This window comes from Aquarana catesbeiana, linkage group LG09 (genome assembly GCF_042186555.1).
Source record: "Aquarana catesbeiana isolate 2022-GZ linkage group LG09, ASM4218655v1, whole genome shotgun sequence".
NCBI classification, from domain to species: domain Eukaryota; kingdom Metazoa; phylum Chordata; class Amphibia; order Anura; family Ranidae; genus Aquarana; species Aquarana catesbeiana.
In genome coordinates this window covers 101960913-101981819 of record NC_133332.1, presented here as the reverse complement: position 1 = coordinate 101981819, position 20907 = coordinate 101960913, and the positions used below count along the sequence as shown (strand labels likewise).

The following is a 20907-nucleotide window of genomic DNA, read 5'->3' as shown; positions in this document are numbered from 1 at the left end:
TTTTTTAAACGTCGCCTATGGAGATTTTTAAGGGTAAAAGTTTGTTGCCATTCCACGAGTGGGCGCAATTTTGAAGTGTGACATGTTGGATATCAATTTACTCGGCGTAACATTATCTTTCACAATATAAAAAAAAATTGTTCTAATTTTACTGCTGTCTTATTTTTTTTATTTAAAAAAGTGTATTTTTTCCCAAAAGTACAGAAAGTATTGCAATGATGGCCATTTTATTCTCTAGGGTGTTAGAAAAAAATGTATTTGGGGGTTCTAAATAATTTTCTAGCAAAAAAAACCCTGTTTTTAACTTGTAAACAACAAATCTCAAAAGAGGCTCGGTCCTTAAGTGGTTAATATGTGTGTGTTGTTAGAGGAGCGTAGGTTAGCCAAAATGAGCTTGGTAAAGCAGAGCCTATTTTTTATTTAACATTATAATAACCAAATTTGTTTCTTCATTTTTGGATATTATTACTTTACCTCTCTTCTTTCCTTTTGTACTACATATAAGTTGGGTAGGAGCTGGCATTAATGTGCTGTGTGTGTGCACTGCTCTCCCTTTGGTGTCACACAATCCCTACCACAGAACAGCCCACCTGTGAAGGTGGGAATGCAGGCAACCCTTGCTCAGCACTTTAGGAAGGTTGCTACGAAAGCTCTTGCACTCTGGATGAGTTTCTTAGAAAAGTATATTTCCCTTTTGCAACCAAACTGAGATAACACTTACTTTATTTTTCTTACATGTTTCCATTCACAGAACTTAAAAAAAATCATTTAAAAAAAGTTTGCTTAAAAATCTTTAAAAGCTTTTTCTGTAATGTTGAAGAGGGGGCTATGGAATTATGTTTAGCATTATTTACCCTAGCTATACTGTGCTGGCAGACCGCATTATCAGTTGTAATTTAGATGTGCACACTGTTCTAACAACGGAGAGTTAAAGAGCTCAAGGCTTGGGTGGTAATTTGTATATCAATGCACTTAAAAAAAAAAAAAAAAAAAGAAATATTATTAATATAATATTATTAATTAATATTAAAAAATAAGACATATTTTTTAAATGATTTTTTTAAGTATGCTGCGTGAAAGGGAACACACTGCAAAAGTAAAAGTAAGGGGGTTTATAGTTTGAAGGGGGCAACCCCACCACTATATAGCCCCTTGTTAGGCTATAATCCCACTTATAATGCTACCCTAATCAGCCCTAATAAACTTCAAATCTTCCCACTTCCCTTTTAGTTTTTCTTAGTTTTTTGTGATTTTTATTTCTTTTATTTTTAAATTATTAATATCCAATCTTTTTTTCTGCTTTTATTTGTTCTGTTTATAGTAGTTCTAAAGGTTTTTTTTTTTTTACTGCATTCTATGCATTAAGGTAAAAAAAAAAACCTGCATGCAGCTCCCCCAGACCCCCTAAATACTTACCTGATCCAGCAATGTGCATGAGAGCAGTAGCTCTCTCGGCTCTCTCTCTCTCCCCTTATTGGATAGAGAGGCAGCAGCAAAGCCTTTTGCTAGTGTTAATTACAGCCTGTGAGGAGAGAGTGGGGGATGGGACTGAGCCATGCTATGTGTGTCAATGGACACACAGAGCTGACATTAGTGCCCCCATAGCAAGCAGCTTGCTATGGGGCACTTGGCGGGGGGGGGGGGGGCAGGAGCACCGGCAGAGGAGGAGGATCAGGGCTGCTCTGTGCAAAACCATTGCACAGAGCAGGGAAGTATGACATGTTTGTTATTTTTTTTTAAATAATACCCTTAAAATCACTTTAAGTGTTGTAAAAAAATGCAAAAAGGAAAGCCTCAATTTTCATTTGTGAGTATATTTGCTTGCTTTGTATCAGAATCATAATTTTAGTGTTTAGAATAATTATTAAACTACCAGATAAAGTAGAAAAAAATAGATTTTTTTTTTGTTCTTTTGTCTATACTCTGCACAGAAAAAAAATATTTTTGCAAGACAATATCACCAAAAGAAAGCCTTGTTTGCCCCAAGCAGAAACAATATATGTATTATTATGTTACCTTAGGTAATGACAAAGTTACTACCAAAACACCCATAGCAGAAACGTAAACATATCTCTGGTCAATAAGAGAATGTGGGAGCTGAAGTGGTTAAAGCCCACTTCCAGCCAAAATAATTTTGTAATTTTGGACAGATTGGAAAGAATTGGAAGCTCTGCAAGGGTTGCTGTTTAATGAAGTCTGCTGATGTGTTTTTTTCTTGTCCATCACCAACAGATGACAATAAAAAACTCACAAAGATTATAATCTTTTCGAACCTTATCTAGGAAATAAAAAAAACATATTTTGACAGCTGTAGGGAAAACCCTCACCATGCCAACATCCAAAATATATATTCAAGGACTGACCAAGTCAAAAAATTAGCGGACTTTGTGGGCACATAATGAGAGAGCGAATCAATAAAAAAGTATAAATTGTATTAAAACATAGTTTAAAAAAACATATAAATAACATACAAACAACACCCTGTATGGACACAGTTACCAATTACCCAATAATGCAGTTATAGAGGACTGGACCTATGGTACAAAGATTAATTTAATGCTGTATCAAGATAAAAGAAAAATTTCTGCTCCAGTAATGCCACCAAAAACTTGCTCGATGACGCATTTCACTAAAATATTAGCTTGCTCAGGACAGATACTGGGTAGGTGCTGGTATATTTAAAAACAAAAAAGTACATGTGCAAGTATTCAATGTAGTATATATCTATATAAGTATGAATTATGATTGTTATAACATTTATCCAGGAAGAGTACATATACACAGAGACTAATTTTGTGGCAGCCTGAAAATTGCGCCAAAAAAGCACAGTCATGTGACATAGAAAAGCTCCACATGATCATGGGTCACATGCTCAAAGTCATGTGACCACCCGCATCACCATCTTTGATGGGGCATAAAGAAAGCAGAGGGATATCCGGTCACATGTCGTATAACATTGCCATGTGATTGTAGTCATGTCGGTGTAGTCATGTGACCACAAACCCATCTTTCAAATGATTAAACAGATATCAACAGGAAGTGAGCAGGGCCATGCGACCATAAATAAGTATCTGAACACATGACATATACCATCAACTGCGTGATCATAGTCATGTGAACATGGTCATGTGGCCAAACAAAACACTTCTCAAATGGTTCAGCAAATATCAACAGGAAGTGAGCGTGGTCACAAGAATGTGTATCCCACTACTTTAGACACATATATGCAATTTTATTTTGTCGGCTGTTTGTCAGTTTGGTCAAGTTCTCCCACAAGTTTACCAGGCAAGCATACACGTTGTTATGTTTATATATAATTAGTCTCTGTGTATATGTACCCCTCCTGGAGAAATGTTGTAACAATCATAATTCATACTTGTATAGATATATACTACATTGAATACTTACACATGTACTTTCTTGCTTTTAAATATACCAGGACCTACCCAATATCTGTCCTGAGGAAGCTAATATTTTAGTGAAACGCGTCGACAAGCAAGTTTTTGGAGGCATTACTGGATCAGAAATTTTTCTTTTACCATGATACAGCATTAAATTAATCTTTGTACTGTAGGTCCAGTCTCTACATTATTGGGTAACTGTGTCCATACAGGATTTTGTTTTATGTTTGTTTTTTTAACTATATTGTAATAAAATGTATACTTTTTTTTATTGATTCTCTCTCTCATTATGTGCCCACAAAGTCCGCTAATTTTTTTACTTGGTCAGTCCTTGAATATATATTTTGATATCTGTTTGGCTTTAGGGCCAGTTCACACCAGACGCAGTTCCGTTCAGTTCCGTGCGCTTTTTTCTGCACTACAAATGCATGCACAGTGTTTTATATGTATTCCAATGGCTCTAGTTCACAGAAAAAGTCTGAAAACTGCCCAGAACTGACTATATTGGTGCAGAAAGAATGGAACTGCATCTGGTGTGAACTGGCCCATAAAGTAAAACTAAAGGCAAATTTTTTTGTTTTTGTTTTGGATAGAGCAGAGAGGGATTGGAATGCATGTCAGGTTTTATTGCTGCCTGTGCCCTGTTAAGGAGAATCGCCCTCTCTACTTGTCCTGTTTACCATTATCATCAAAAGTAAATTAATAGGGACACTAGTTCTGGTGATCTGGGGGCCCCAAGGAATGCTCTTAATTTGCAGGGATTTCTTCTCACTTCCTGTTTGGCTATGGGACAGGAAGTAAAGGGACACAGATGGCAAAAAAAAAAAAATCTGACAGGGTTTATAACCATTCCTTGCTCCATCCAAAATGGAAAAAAAAGTTTTGCCTATAGTTCTACTTTAATAATTCTTTTATAATAAAAAAGGGAACATACTGTTTTTTTTTTTTCACCCATTTAGGCTCACACTTAGTACATAGAATGCATGAAGGTAAAAAAAACTTGTGCCTTTGCAACCACTTTAATGTCAGAATACATCCAGATGCCTGACTGGCAGCTAGCTCAGCCTCTCAAAGAGCCATTGGAAGCCTAAGCCAGCCACTATTCCCCCCCCCCCCCCTCCACAGCCTATCGCGGCGCTCCAGTGAAATGGAGCCGCAGAGCAGAGAGCCGGTGAATGACAGTCACTGGTTCTCTGCTCACTGAAGACCGAGCACTGAGCAATCAGCAGTCTTTAATAGCTTAGTTCTCTGTCTTAAAGGCAGCGGGGGACAGATGTAGCATCAGATTAATGCTGCATCCACCCAGGTGAATATATATGTTTGTTCTTTTAAAAACCCACACTTCTCTTTTAATATTATAGCCTGTCATCTTTTGTATCATGTTTTTTTAGGGCACCATATAATATAAAAAGCAAGTCGGCAGACCTTTCAGATGACGAGACAACGTTCACACAGCAGGAGCAAGTTAAGAGGTGACAATTATTTCTATAAATGAAAAGAAGCAAATAAGAATGATTTTTGTATACAGTAGTGGAAACGTGCCTTTTCTACACCTAGAGGATGATACGGTATGGTTGAGTTACTAAAACTGGAGAGTGCAAAATCTGGTGCAGCTCTATACAGAAACCAGTCAGCTTCCAGGTTTTATCATCAAAGATTAACTGAACCAGCTGAAGTTAGAAGCTGATTGGCTACTATGCACAGCTGCATCAGATTCTGAGTGATCCAATTTTAGTAAATCTGGCCCTGTGTTTTAACTCTTATGCCCCGTACACACGGTTGGACATTGATCGGACATTTCGACATCAAAATCCATGGATTTTTTCTGACGGATGTTGGCTCAAACTTGTCTTGCATACACACGGTCACACAAAGTTGTCGGAAAATCCAATCGTTCTGAACGCGGTGACGTAAAACACGTACGTCGGGACTATAAACGGGGCAGTGGCCAATAGCTTTCATCTCTTTATTTATTCTGAGCATGCATGGCACTTTGTGTGTCGGAATTTGTGTACACACGATCGGAATTTCCGACAACGGATTTTGTTGTCGGAAAATTTTATAGCAAGCTCTCAAACTTTGTGTGTCGGAAATTCCTATGGAAAATGTGTAATGGAGCCCACACACGGTCGGAATTTCCAACAACAAGGTCCTATCACACATTTTCCATAGGAAAATCCTATTGTGTGTACAGGGCATTAGAAGTCAGGGAAGTAAAGCCTCAGCCTCAAAGCCTCACAGCTTTGCGGGCACTTTTAACCCTTTTTTCGGCCGCTAGTGGGGGTTAAAAGCGCCCAAAAAGCGCTGCAAAAATGTTTTACCGCCCCCGCACTGGCAGTGTGAAAGGGCTCTAAGAGAGTAAAGCCAAAATCCAGGTTATCAAGCTAAAAAATATAAATGGAAGTACCTCGTGGTAGCCTTTTTAGGTAGAATGTTTGCTTAAAAAAACATTGAGATGGCTGACTGGTTTGATTGAAAGCTCCAACAATAAGCTCATGGCTAATGATCCCCATAGAACATTTTTTGATAGCCATAGAACACTATAAGTAACCAAGGTCTTCTCTCAAAGTGTCTGGATGGTGAGTTACTCTGGACGAACACCCAGAACCTGAGGACTAGTAAAAGGGATCGATAATTATAGTCATATAATTTTCCTGTTAATTTATTTATATATTCATGTTGAAATGCAGACTCTCTTCATATGCATATAAGAGTAGAAATTCAGTTTCAACCTATGAGTCTTATTACCATATAATGGTTTTGTAAGTTTGCAAAATGTAAATGAGAATTATAGAAGCCTAATATGTCATTCAGAAATGTATGGATGACCCACAAACCAGTTCTGCCACGTTAGATAAATAAGATGCATGCATATCATTTTTAAGGCTGGGTTCACACTATGGCGAATTGGATGCGTGTTTCCCTGCATCCAATTTGCATAGCAGGAGATTGTGACTGGCTCTTTATGGTGCAAATTGCACAGCAGTCCTGTTGTATTTGGTCAATTTCAGGTCCGAATTCAGCCAAAAATGAGGGCTGAAATCGGACCTGAACTGGTGAATGGAGACACACCAAACTCCCTGCTGTGAGCCACTCCGTGCTCTAGTGTGAACCCAGCCTTAAAGCCTGTATAGAAATGAATACGTAGGCTGCTATTGCTTACCTCCAACACTTTATGAATCACCAGCCTGACATAAAAATGCAGCAAGCATCATCAGTTAGGTCAGAACTCCTGAACTGCATACAGCCAGGTAACTAGCATTTACAAAAGGAGATAGCTTGGTTCGAATCCCAAACATGACACTAACTGCCTGGACTTTGCATGTTCTCCCTGTGCCTGCGTGGGTTTCCTCTGGGTACTCGGGTTTCCTCCCACACTCTAAAGACATGCTGGTAGGTGAATTAGTTCCTGTCTAAATTGGCCCTAGTATATGTATGTATGTGAGTTAGGAACTTTAGATTGTAAGCTCCTTGAGGGCAAGGATTGTTGTAAATGTACAATATATACAGTATATATAAAGCACTGCGTAAATTGATGGCGCTATATAAGTACCTGTAATAAATAAAGAAATAAAGTCTCCATTTGTAAATGTCAGTTCTTTTACAAAAAAGATCTGACACAGCCAAGCAACTCTCATTTTTCATGGGAAGTGTTCAGCAATGGTGTCCTATATTTCTTTGAATACAGGTCTCCTTTAAATGGGCAACACATATTTTGGGTTAGGGAAAAATTAGGAGCTCTTGGTTATTCTTTTGCTGGTGCCGCTGGTCCAGGACATTAAGGTAAATCACTCAAATAGGGTCACAGACAAAAGTAAAAACCTAACAAAGTATAACCCTGTTTGCTATATGGGTGGAATCGGGTGCCAACTTACCCAGCTGATCTGTCCTTATGGTTGGAGTCATGGAAGCAGACAAAAAAAGACAGATGAGAACAAGTATGTTCTGTGGTTTGCTTTTAGACCACATGAATGATGATGAGTTTTGTGGTTCACAGATAATTGGATGTACCTGTGGGAGCAACTGCAGTTCCGTCATTATGCAATGATTGCTATGCACAGTGACCGCACAAGCTTGGCGAAACCATAGGCACTTCACATTTTTAACATTTACTTACAGTAAACCGATTACCTGCAGTGGATTAAATATACTTGGTACTTTTATGTTTCATGTGAAAGTCTATTAAAAGGCATGTCAATAATCCTTGAGAATATAACTGTTTGATAAACCCAGGTCACTGAGCCAGGGATGTCTGTGTAGGGCTGCCTGTGCCCATAGAAATGTGTTAAGCAAAGATAAACTCTTTTCTGAGGACACAGTAAGCTGCTCTTGAAGAAAATTTATTCAGCTGGGTTCAGTCCCATACCAACCTTACTTGTTCTGGATGGTCAACCCTCCAAGTCCTTCTAAAGCTTCCTACACACGATCCGATTTTCCGATGGGAAATGTGTGATGACAGGCTGTTGGTGGAAAATCCGACCATGTGTATGCTCCATCAGACAATTGTCGGACTTTCCGCCAACAAATGTTGGCTAGTGGGTTTTCGGATTTTCCGCAAACAAATGTCTGTTGTCGGATTTTCCAAGCGTGTGTGCACAAGTCCATCAGACAAAAGTCCAAAGTACAAACGCACATGCTCGGAAGCAAGGACGAGCCAGAATCGGTCGGTCTTGTAAACTAGAGGAGAATTAACAATGGAGAATTAACATTTGTGACGTGGCAAATTATGAAATCTCGAAATGCAGCGCATATTCTCTTCTTCTTTAATGGGATAATAATGAAGTTGCTTTGCTGGTGATACTGATGGAGTTATTGCAAACTAATTTTCAAAGGCTTTTTTTTCCTAGTGATATCAAAAATAATATTATTATGCTTTTTTTTTTATTTGGGCAAGTTACCACAACACCATTATCCCGTAGTTTTTAAGATCAAAGTTACAACTATGTTGCTGTCCCTTGTCAATTTTACATTGTATTTTTTTAAATGTAACTGCCTACTCCCAAAATGTCATTTGAAGTAAAACACATAGCCAAGTATTATTCTACACAATTTTTTTTTAATTGCGCATTAAAAAAAGAAAATATACCAAATCAAATCATTATTCAACTGGTTGACAAACGGCCGTTCAGAAACAAACTGAAAAGCACGAAATGAAAAACGCAAAAAGAAAAGTGCGAATCAACACTCGCCAAACTTCTACTAATACGAAATTAGCAGAAGGAGCCCAAAGGGTGGCGCTAAAGAGCTGAAAAACAGCCTAGTACGTCACTACGTTCATATTTGTTGGCCAACAATTGTGTGGCCGTGTGTATGCAAGACAAGTTTGGGCAAACGCCCTTCGGACAAAATTCCACAGTTTTGTTAGCCAACAATTCGATCGCGTGTACGAGGTTTTTAGCGTCTGGGATGATGGCTTTGGGCTTGTGTTAATGGCATCAGTTTGGAGATGCTTCTGAGATCATTCAGAATTAATTGATAGGTGCATTTGACTTGCAGTTGACCTCCTTTAAGTAGGTTTTAAATTCTTATAGACCTCTGGCAATTTAAAGCCCATAAAAAATAAACAAAAGCCCAGTGACAATCGTCTTAATTCAATTACTAACATTGTTATTCTCTTCAATTAGGACTGAACAAGCGAGCAGTGTGCTGAGGAACACAACATCTAAAGATCGCTCATACGTTATATCTGCAGCAAAAAGGCATAGTGGGTAAGTATTGGCAAGAACGGGTAAACATGGGTCACCTTTTGATATCTTACTTATTTATGAAAGGATAAAATGGCAAAACTTCTTCTTGTATCTAATAGATTTCTCCATTCATTTTTATTTCAGAGTTGTCACACAAGATTCAGGGACACCATTTTTAGCCAAAAGGTGAGATGTTTAATTCATGCAAATACAATTTTCTTTCATACACATACTAAAATCTTTTGAAAGGGGAATTATACAGTAAGCAACACACATTTTACACAAACTTGTTGCGCCTGTGATCACTTGTAAACACCAATTAGACTAGAATCTAATTTTTTTATTTTGCCTTAAATTAGGGCTCTTTCTCATCATAATGTGGGGTGCTGCAACATTATTTGCATGTAGCTTTAGGCAGCCTTTTCATTTTGAATGGGCTATCAGTGTACTTCAAGACATGAAAAAATAAGTGTTGCATGATTTTTTTCAATGTATATGCATTTGTTTATTTGGGTGTGCTAATAATAATTATAATAAGGTGTATTACATCACACTGTAGATGTGCGTTTAGGGGCTTTGAAAGGCAGCTCAGTGCACATCTATAGTGCATTATCGTGCGTTATACAGCATGTTACAAGTTGCAATAACACACTGTATGAAGGGCATCCAAGGTTATTGGACTTTAAAGCACACTTACAGTGTGCTGCAATGCACATTATGGCATGAATGAGCCCTTAACTGGAAGAGACCGTATACCTGGGCTTTCAGAATTGGCTATGGAGGGCACCAAGCACACAAGATTGCACCGTGAAGTATCTGCAGTGCTCCAAAAACAGGCCTGCAGCATGCAGTCCATTTCTTACCCAGCAGTCCTGCGGACTTGGGGCCCATTCACACTTCTCTGTTCCTTTGTATTGCAATAACGTATGTGTGTTAACACACATTGGGGTGTTTTAATAAAACTGGGGAGTGCAAAATCCGGTGCAGCTTTGCATTGTAGCCAATCAGTTTCTAGCTTCAGCTTGTTTAATTAAAGTGATTGTAAGGGGTTTTTTTTTTTTTGGTTTTTTAAATAACAAACATATCATACTTGCCTCCATTGTGCAGCTCATTTTGCACAGAGTGGCCCAGAACCTGCTCTTCAGATGACCCCCTGGAGAAGCTCTCTCCCGTTGGATTACCTTGCGGGCGCGCTCCCGAGTCCAGCATTTAGCGTCCATAGAGGCCGAATGCAGGACTCGGCCCCGTGTCATTGGATTTGATTGACAGCAGCAGGAGCCAATGGCTGCGCTGCTATCAATCTTTCCAATCAAGAGCCGAGAACCCCGGGCAGAGAGACAGCACATCCCCGTGGGTCAAGTTCCAGGGCTCAGGTAAGTAAAACGGGGGGGCTGGGGGGCTGGTCACTGCCAGGTGTTTTCTCACCTTAATGCATAGAATGCATAAGACCCCTTTCACACTGTGCCGCCACCGTCATTTTAATGGCGCTATTAAAACCGCCCTGCTAGCGGCCGAAGAGGAGTTAAATGCGCCCGCAAAACGCAGCAGGAGCGGCGTTTTGCTGGCGGTATCGCAGCGCTGCCCCATTGATTTCAATGGGGAGCAGCGGTGGAGGAGCAGCGAGTTTACCGCTCCTTTACTGCTCCAAAGAAGCTGCTGGCAGGATTTTTTCTGCCGCCCTGCCAGTGCACCGCTCTAGTGTGAAAGCCCTCGGGCTTTCACAGTGGAGTGAATGGAGCAGCTGTTTTAGGGCGGTTTGCAGACGCTATTTTTAACGCTATAGCGCCTGCAAAACGCTCCAGTGTGAAAGGGATCTTAAGGTGAAAAAACACATAGGTTTACAACCCCTTTAAGCTTTGACAATAAAACCTAGAAGCTGATTGATTTCTATGCAGAGCTGTACCAGATTTTGCACTCTCCAGTTTTAGTAAATCAACCCCAGAGTGTCATGTGTTAACATGCATTGCGTTAAGGAAGTCAATTAATTTTGAAGCGGTTGGCGATCCACAAGAACGGACCAAAAAATAGACATTTAGCATTTTTCTGATGCAGCGCACCACACGAACAGATGATCCAGATTGACCTAGTCCAGGGCCATTTGGGCATGATGTGCACAATTGCATTTAACATTCACATTCTCTGAAAGTAAAATTTTACCTTTTAGTAAACCAAGTATTTCTCAAGTTTTCCTCTTATATGAAGGTGTATAGTTCATGTTAAAACTAAACCTAAAGCATATATTTCTAGTTACAGTGGTCCTCCGAGTGAAATTCTAGCTGAGACTATTTTTAGCATAGACCAGGCAAAGGATAAATCCTTTGCCAGTTTTGTTTGCCATGTGTATGGCATGTATGTTTTGATACATGTCTTAGGTATAACATTGACAGTTCTTATGTTGTGTACTGTCTGTGATAATGATACATTTATTTAATTCATTATTTTCACCATTAATTCACACTTCTAAAAACAGGTGCTCTGACGTGCAGCAGCTCTCTAATTGCATAAAAAAAAGATGTTACTTCTGCATCCTTTATTCTGTTAACATTATAACATACGTCTCCATCTGTGTGATGGGGACACCATAGCAAATCCATTAAGGGACCCCCTGCCTCTTAAATCCCCATCTCAAAGGCAATTCCTCTAGTAATACAGAATACTAATTGCTTTCATAGCAATCTGTATTTTATAATGTAATGTTAAATTCACTTTGAGAATCACGGATTTCAGCTATTAACTACACCTTTAAATTCTCCCATCTCTGTGCGACTACCTGCTGAGCTGCCAGAAATATAAACAAAAAATTCCAGAATAAATAATTTCCCGCTGCTGATAACTTGGCCAAAGCACCATGAATATGTAAAAATGTTTTATACTATGTATTCCATTATTATTACTATGAAGAATGTGTAGGCATGCCTTTTTAATTGGAAAATTGGGCAATTTGTGCAAGGGCTTGCTTCACACTTTTTTCAAAATGTGAAGGGCTTGTTTACATTAGCAGCAACTATTGGCTATCCTCTGAATAGGGATCCATTTCCTAGCCACAGCTAATAAAGCTAGCGGCCTGCTATCATGTGACAACTACCCATGGGTCAGGGCCAAACTGGGTTCCACCCGAGCTTTAGATCATCACTAGTTAATGTAAAGAATAAAGATGAAGGCCCTCCTAACCTCTCTTGTCTTAAATTGTATTAAAACTGTACTTTCTCCCTTTACATAGTAAAGTGCTGTACAAAGCTATATAAATCCTAATAAGTGAAAAGCCACCACCCCAACACTCAATGTAACAGAACACGACAAAGGTTTTTGAAAACAAGAAGGCTTGTTAACCTGTCAAATTCATTCTTGGCTTTGCAGCCCTCTTAAGATTGGAGAAATCTATCATTATACACAAAAAGAAGGGCACGCCAGCCTAGTACATTATCTCAAGCACCATTTATTAATAAATTGTATAAAAATATTCAAAAAATCTTTAAGCACATGCTTGTAGTAAACTTCCAAGGTTTACTATGGTATGGCATAACCAATATAGTAGTTTTGCAACACTGCACAACACAATGCAAGAAAGCTAGCACATTTCACAGGGGGTATACCCTCTTCCTCAGAGTGTACATCCCTTGAAATGCATTAGCATTTTTGCATTGTGTTGCAAAGGTCTACCATATTGGTAATCCAGGTCTTGGAGGGCCAAGAGGCCCTGCCATAGGATTTACTACGTACTTGTGTACTCACAGCTATATAAATCCTATAAAATAAGAATAATAGCTAAGAGAACAAAGCTTATACATTTTTATTTTTGGTACTGAACTGAATAAAAGGGGCACTTTACTATTTTCTGTTGGTGTATGCATTGTGGTGCTTTGCGAGACATCTGCATCGTTTGGTTTATATATGTACTTTGAGGTTCCATCAGAAATGAATATGTGCTATACCAAAATGCATGTACACCACAGGTGTGAAAGGGGTTTTATGGACAGCCCTAATCAAAATTTTTCTTTGCAATTAAATTGTATCTGTCCTTCACAAGTCTGATTTCTGGTTTTGTCACTCACCTATTCTCACCATACACATGTATTTTAAAGGGTTGATATACAAGATGAAGAGATTGGCACCACCAGGAAGAGTCAGACTCTGCCCAAAAACCTGTCATCGTATCTTGCTGAGGATACCAGCAGGTACAGAAAAGATTTATTTTTGTACTGTTTATATGTAAAATTAACACGTCTATAAAAAAAATCTTGGTTTATTGAGAAGGAGCTGTTTTGGTTAAGTGTTGTGTTAAGTGTTTTGTGATTAAGTGTCCAGAGTGTCTCCGACATTCTACAATTCTTCTTTTTTTTTTTTTTTCTTATTTACAATTCTTATATTTATGTAACTTTTATTGGTTGTCATGCTTGGGCTGGGTGTGTTACTCCGAAAAACAAGCCAGACAAAACCAAGCAACCTATATTATTACAAGAAGGCTAATATTAGCAGCTCCCTTTTTACCTGTACGGCACAGCCTGGAAAGCAGCAAGTTACAGGTTATTGAAGTTTTAAAAGAATGGTTCACCCAAAATGAATATTTTACCTATAGATTGAGCCTGGTGGGTTGAGTGAGTTCCTTCTTGTATGTTGAGGATACTCCATACAGTAGATCACCCTGCCATAATACTCAACTCTATTTTTATCCATTTGGGTGTTTCTGACTCCCTATGAGTGCTCTATCTTTTGAAATACCAGTTTTTAAATGGATTCATCCAACAATAACATCACTGTCAAAGAAAAAGAAAACCCCCACAAATGGCTCTATTATATATGCATATGCCTCATTGCTCTATTTTATTAATCTTTGTTCAATTTATTGTAGGTATGAAAACAACTGGGCAGAAACTCAGACTAAGCAGACTTCAACTCAGCCATCTCCAGCTAGGTTGGTAAAAAAAAAATTATTGTATTTAAATCGCTATGAATATTGGCTTCTGTGGGGAAAAATAATAAATGCACATTTTGTTTCCTGCAAAAAAAATGCATTTATTATTTTTCCCTTAAAAGTGAACTTAGCCTTTAAAAGACACTGCCCCCAAAAAAACAGGGGTTGGATCAATAAGATATACTCCTGAAAACCTCACCTTGATTCATGGTAGGAATGCACACAGTAGGAACTCTGAATCTCTGCACACAGACATAATTGCCCCATTAGGATGAGCATTATATTTGATTTCATACAATATATTGTTTCCTTTTTTTATCTCAGGGTGACAGAGAGAGCCAGCAGCCCCATGCTGACCTCATATTCTATGACCAGCAGTTCCCCTGTAAAACCTGAAGCTGGGAAGATCACCGTGGTCAGAGAGGAGAGGTACCCTATTTATTACTGGAGACATTTCTAAATCTTAAATGACTGAGATAAATGTGCAAAATACAAAGATAGGAAAATATAGGCCAAGGAAATCTATAATGGCAGAAATACAGAGCCATTTCTGATCTTCTTTTGAAAATGCTCATGGCCTGGCTATCTTGGGTCACAATATTTTCTGATTTACGGACGGTCTGACCGAACATGCATATTCCAGATTAGTCACAAACAAAGTAAGAAAGCCATTGATTAGCATTGCAACTAGTTTTTCCAGAGGAGAGTTCTCCAGTGATAGCCTGCAAGGAGAGAGAGGACGCTTGAGAGGAGATATGATAGCGAGGAAACTATTCAGTTTTAGGGAGTGTAAGAGGACACTGGGCCACACAATGAGATTGGATGAGAAGCGTTTTTTTCACTGACATTGCTAAAAGGATGTGGAACTCTCTACCACAATTGGTGGTGTCAGCGAGGAGTATTGATATTTTTAAAAGACTCTTGGACTTGCATCTTAGTGAACACAACATACAGGGATATGATAAATTATTATGACACACGTACACCTACACAGGTTGAATGGACTATTGTCTTTATTCAACCTTACCTATTATGAAACTATAAAACTATGAAACTATGACATTTTAGGGTCAGGATTACTTCTTTTCAATTTTTTCATATAAAGAAAACTATGAAATATGGCATCTGTTAGTTAAGTGTCAACCTGGCCATTCACATTTATTTATGGTAATATGCTGTAAGATGGTCATTCATGTTGCAACCTGATTGTACAAACTCTGGACAGTTAGATTTATCAACAAATATGCAGTCTGAGGATCTACAATTTCCTTATCATGCAGTTACTATACTTTCTCAGCAGTGTACAGCTTGACATACGTATAGCATATAGAGGGACAAACAGAATTACCACCAACAAGTCATATATTTTTGTGAGTCAGCCTTCCCTTTTGGTGAAACTGCTGGTGAAATATGCCCCTTGCACAACAAGCTAATGACCTCTATGTGTTTCCAGCCGCAATGAAAACAAAGACGCTTCCAAACTATCAACACAGAAGGAAAGTACTACAACTGTGCACACAAGAACTGAGAGGTAATTGGGAAAAGTTTGTATAAGAAAATATAAGCCAATATTTAGTTCTTTGAAAATTACTACCAATGGCTATCATTGTTGTGTGTCTACAATGCTTAAAGTGACACTAAACTTTGGTTTAAAAAAAAGAAAATTCTATTTCAATAATGTATTCTTAACTCAAAAAAAGTCCCTTCTATTATTCTCATCCTCCTCCAAATCTCCAGATTTCTTTTATTTTCTGCTGCTTGATCTGCCTTCCTGTTAGAGGGTGGCTATGCTCATTCTCCGTGGTCCTAATTTATGTATGAACATAGTCACCCTCTTTTTTTCACTCCCAAATATGGCTATGGACTGTGGGATGTGTAGAGTGCATAGAAACTGTCAGACATGTTAAAGTTGTTCTAAAGTCTAAACTTTTTTTACCTTTTAATGTATTCTCTGCATTAGAGTACCAAACTCTCAACTACCTATCCTACTCTCCTCTGTCCCTAAACATTATCTCCGGCTCCAGCACTGTTCCCCTATCACAACCCAGCTGGGAAGTGCGCATGTACAGGTGCCCCCTTAGCACCAGGCTTGCTACAGGAGGCACCTGGAGGAGGGAGAAGCTGATAGTGCTGGGGGGAAACAGAAGAGGAGGAGGAAAGGAACCTTTCTATTCAATATTGTTGGACAGAGCAGCCTTTGTATTACTTTAAGCATTCCCTACTGTATCCAACACTAAGGTTGGTTGGAGTTTGGCTTTAAATATTGAAAAGAGGGAGAGATGAGGGCGCTCTGGTGAGGCTGGGTATCCAGTCCTTTTGTAGCATGGCAGATGGCACTGAAGGCAGCAGTTTGTAGAGAAGAAGCAGCTCTGGAGGGTCATAAAGGATTTATTACAGGCATAATGGGATTAAAAACACTTGTGAGTAAGAGGTCATAAGCATATAATGATTAGTCCTCATGCGGATCGCTGTAATCCCTGTCTGTCTGGGTGAGAGAGAGCGCCGTCCTGCAGCTGTCAGAGTCCCTGGCAATGTGGACCGCATTTGACGAAGGAGCCGTGCATGCTCCAAAACGCGTTACCGTTTACTGACCACCACCTTCACCTGATGTTACATCGGCCTCGTGCATTCCAGCTTGGTTCCAGAACCCAGGCCGCCTCATCACATCTTCACCTCCTGGCTAATCCATGTCACCAGGGACTCTGACAGCTGCAGGACGGCTCTCTCTCTCACCCAGACAGACAAGGATTACAGCGATCCACATGAGGACTAATCTTTATATGCAGGGCCGTCTTTAATATTGATTGTGCCCCCATGCAATTTCGCTCTCCACCTGCTCTAAGTCTACACTATACAACAGTTAGACTCAAATCAGTTTACTGAATCAGATCAGGCAGCATTTGTGATTGGTTGCCAGAGGTTACAGTGTATCATTACCATTCACTGACTGCTTGCTAGAGGTTACAGCACACATTATGGCTCACTTATTTGCTAGAGGTTACAGCACATGACTTCTGCTTGTTGATTGGTTGCTAGAGATTACTGTACATCAATACTGCTCACCAATTGGTTGCTAAAGGTTACTGCACATTATTACTGCTTACTGATTGGTTGCTAGAGGTTACTGCCTATCCTTACCGCTCAATGATTGCTTGCAAGAGGTTAGTGCACATCATTGCTGCTCACTGATTGGTTGCTAAAGGTTACAGAACATCATCACCTCACTGCCTGCACACCATGGACTGAGGAGGTGAGGGGATCCATCAATATACTGAAAACTCCAATGTAACGGGGATTTACACTGGCCACTAATGTAATGGGGATTTATACTGACCACTAATGTAATGGGAGCATTCACAGGAACCACTAATGTAAGGAAGGATTTACACTGACCTGACCATCAATGTAAGGGGGGACCTTCACACTGGCCACTAGTGTGAATGAAAGGATTGTACACCAAGCCCCAATGTAATGAGAAGATTTACACTGACCACCAATGTAACTGAGACGTTTAGCCTGCGTTCACATATCTGTGTGTCAGGAACGCATGCAAAATCGCTTTCCTGACACTACAGAAACGTGCTACCCTTTAGCAGATACACAGCAGTGCCATTAATTGTTAATAACACCCTCATGCATCTGCTGAGATGTGCGTATTCACATACATCACAATTCAGGGTGCTGTGGCACCTTGTTATTTTGAAAAAGGGTTCCGCCTCCAATTTACTTACCTTTGCAGAACAGGCTGATGTTAGGCTTAATGAGCAGAGTTGTAGGCAGGAGTTTCAAGCATGCCCCTTTACCTCCCCAGTGGGCAGCATTCAGCAGAAGTGATGGTCAATATGACGCCAGGGGGGCATGATATACATATGAATGCCGCCTCTATTTACATACCAATGCAGCCGGTCCACATATTAATGCCGCCGCTATTTACGTATCAGTGCAGATTATTTACATGTAAACGCAGGGTCTGCAGGTGAGTCATCTGTAAACAGCAATAGGCAGAGCTGAGCAGCATTAGTAACAGAACTCCACACTGAGATATCTGGACACAGCACGGAGATGAAACTTCAAGGGGCAAGGAAATTTAAACTGGGATAGTTAGCAAGTATGAGGCAGCTGCTTTGGGCCGCACAACAATGATGGGGCCCAGGGCAGATGCCCCTTTTGCACTGACTTAAATACGGCCCTGATTATATGCCTATGACCTCTTACTTTTTAGTTCCATTTTGCCTGCAATAAATCTTTTACTACTGCACTTAGAGGCACCTTTCTCTTTCCTTTATGGCTTTAAATATTGTCTGTTAAGAATAAGGATCCCCAGTTTCCTGAGTTGCTGTAACATATTGTTTTCTTAGGGTGCCCGAGAGAAGCAGCAGCCCCAGGCTGACCTCCTATTCTATGATCAGCAGTGTTGATGGCAGAAGTTCCCCTGTAAAGCCTGAAGCTGGAAAAATCACAGTGGTCAGAGATGAGAGGTATGTTCTGCTTCTTTTTTTTATTTATTATTATTATTAATAGGAGAACAAAGAAAGAAAAAGGTTTATTTTTCCCACAGTAACCCATCAGATTATTGCTTGTATCTTTACACCTAAATGAGAAGCACAGGTGCTGAATCTTTTGGTTAAATCTTAGAGGTAACACTGACAGTTCTCTCTCTAGCTAACTTTATAGTAGGGCATGGGTGCTCAACCTGTGGCCCTCCAGCTGTTGGGGAACTACAAGTCCCATGAGGCATGGCAAGGCTGACAGTTACAAGCCTGACTCCCAAAGGCAGAGGCATGATGGGACTTGTAGTTCGGTACTAGCTGGAGGGCCACAGGCTGAGAACTCATGCAGTAGGGGGTGAGCACTCTTGGCTCTTCATCTTTTTCATGTTCCACCGCAGGAGGCCACTTTATATGGTGTCGTGGCTCGGCCCAGACTATGCTCTCTGCTCACTAGATTTGATTGACAGCAGCAGGAGCCAATGGCTCCCACTGCTGCCTCTGTGTCCTGTGAAAGAGGGGAGAGAGCTGCTGCAGACAGACACAGTGCTGGATCGAGTGAAGACTCAGGTAAGTATAAAGGGAGGTGGGGGAGCGATAATACTACTAGAACATGTTTTACCTTAACGCAGGGAATGCATTAAGGCAAAAAAACCCTTTGCCTTTAGAAACCACTTTAATATACACAGAAACACACCCTGCATCTCCTCAAGCACGTCTACAATGTAATATTTTGTCCCTACTCCAGTATTTTACTGAAGCACTGGGGTCTTGGCTAGGACACTCTCTGCATACAGTTTGCATCTTCCCCTTGTGCTTGTGTGAGTCCCCCCCCCCCCCCCCCCCGGTTATTCTGTTTTACACCCATACTTCAAAAACTTACTGGTAGGATAATAATTCGCTCCTGTCTAAATTGACCCTAGTATGTATGTGTGTGCATGTATGCATGTATGTGGGATAGGGACCCTAGGTTTAACTCCTTGAGGGCAGGAATTGATATAAATGTACAATATGTGAAGCACTGCGTAAATTGTCCGTGCATTAAAACGCACCCTTGATAAATTAAATAAATGTGGGGAAAAAATTCATGCACCTTGTACAAAACCAGCTAATGGCCTCTGTGTTTCCAGCCGCAATGAAAGCAAAGATGCTTCCAAACCACCAACAGAGAAAGAGAGCTCTACAACCACTCACACTACAAGAACTGAGAGGTAATTGTGAAATAATTCTATACAATAAGAGAAATGGGGAAAATATTTAGCTCTTCAGAAATGAACACATGAGTACCTTCACATTATCAGTGACAGCAGTAGGTTCTGATGTTCAGCACAGGCAGAGGAAACTCAGCCTGTTCCCCACTGTCACTCAAGGGGGCGCTGAAGGGTTTGCAGGAAGCAGTCAGGCACCCTGGAGGGCCAGGATGGGGACAGAGGGAGAAATGCTGTCCAGAAATGTAGGTTGAAGAAAACAACACAGCTGTTAGTGACAAAATACATTATGAATTGGTATGCAAGTGCAGCATAAATGCAGTTTTTTTAAAACAAAAACAATGATGTAACCCTTTGGAAAAGAGTTTTTTTATGACAGTGTCTCTTTAAGAATACAACAGCTTTGTAGCATTTCTAGCAAACCATAGAAAGACCTGAGAATTGGCTGCACAAAACCCTTTAATTGTCAGGTTGCTTAAAAACATCTGCTTTTTTTATTGTTACCTGGAATGTACCTGTAAACAATTTGGAATGTATCCAGGCAATTGTTTTCATCGGCATGTTTCTGTAGTATGCTCGCCCATATATATATCTCTTCGTTCTTGTAACCGGTCTTACCTGTAGATGTATCTCACTTAGCACTGAATGATAATCAAACAAGACCGATATATAACAATGACTGTTCTCTCTGCACAGGGTGGAGGCCAGAGAGCAGAAGGATGTGCCGAAATCACTTCTCTCCTACCTCTATGAGGATGCCAGCAGGTAATCTCCGAATGCTGAAAGACTGGTTTATTTCTAAGATGATCATGGGCGCATTCAATCCAACTGGTGACAGTTTGATCATAGATAACATATCCCATAGTCACATGTAATTCACATTGGCAATCATGTGCTCCCACTTTGATATACATGTGTATGCCATCAGCTATAAGCTTGTATTCTAATGATTTATTTACAATTTTTTGACCCGGCACTATGATACAAGTGATGACAATCATAAATATGAGTTATGATGTTTTAAGCTTTTAAAGGAGGATCCCCAGCTAGCATAACTGATTAAAAATCTGATATTACCAATCTTTACACTGATGACAACATTGTATATTAAAGCTAAATATCAACAATGGCCAATTTTTTTTATTTTAACCATTTTTAAATGCAACCATATATGTTTTATAAAATGTTGTACAAATAACCAATTGAAGGGTT

At 39.7% G+C, this 20907-nt stretch overlaps 1 protein-coding gene across 7 annotated transcripts in view; it reads left to right on the top strand.

The window, feature by feature from the left end:
- ZNF185 (zinc finger protein 185 with LIM domain) overlaps positions 1-20907 on the top strand; it is a 190173-nt gene that overhangs the window by 73414 nt on the left and 95852 nt on the right. For all 7 annotated transcript variants that reach the window (XM_073599096.1, XM_073599100.1, XM_073599099.1 and 4 more), the window contains exons 10-19: positions 4793-4873; positions 9026-9109; positions 9233-9274; positions 13171-13263; positions 13938-14000; positions 14325-14429; positions 15454-15531; positions 18359-18478; positions 19618-19698; positions 20392-20460. In XM_073599096.1, the coding sequence (XP_073455197.1) occupies positions 4793-4873; positions 9026-9109; positions 9233-9274; positions 13171-13263; positions 13938-14000; positions 14325-14429; positions 15454-15531; positions 18359-18478; positions 19618-19698; positions 20392-20460 (816 nt within the window). The remainder of the gene's footprint in view (positions 1-4792; positions 4874-9025; positions 9110-9232; positions 9275-13170; positions 13264-13937; positions 14001-14324; positions 14430-15453; positions 15532-18358; positions 18479-19617; positions 19699-20391; positions 20461-20907) is intronic.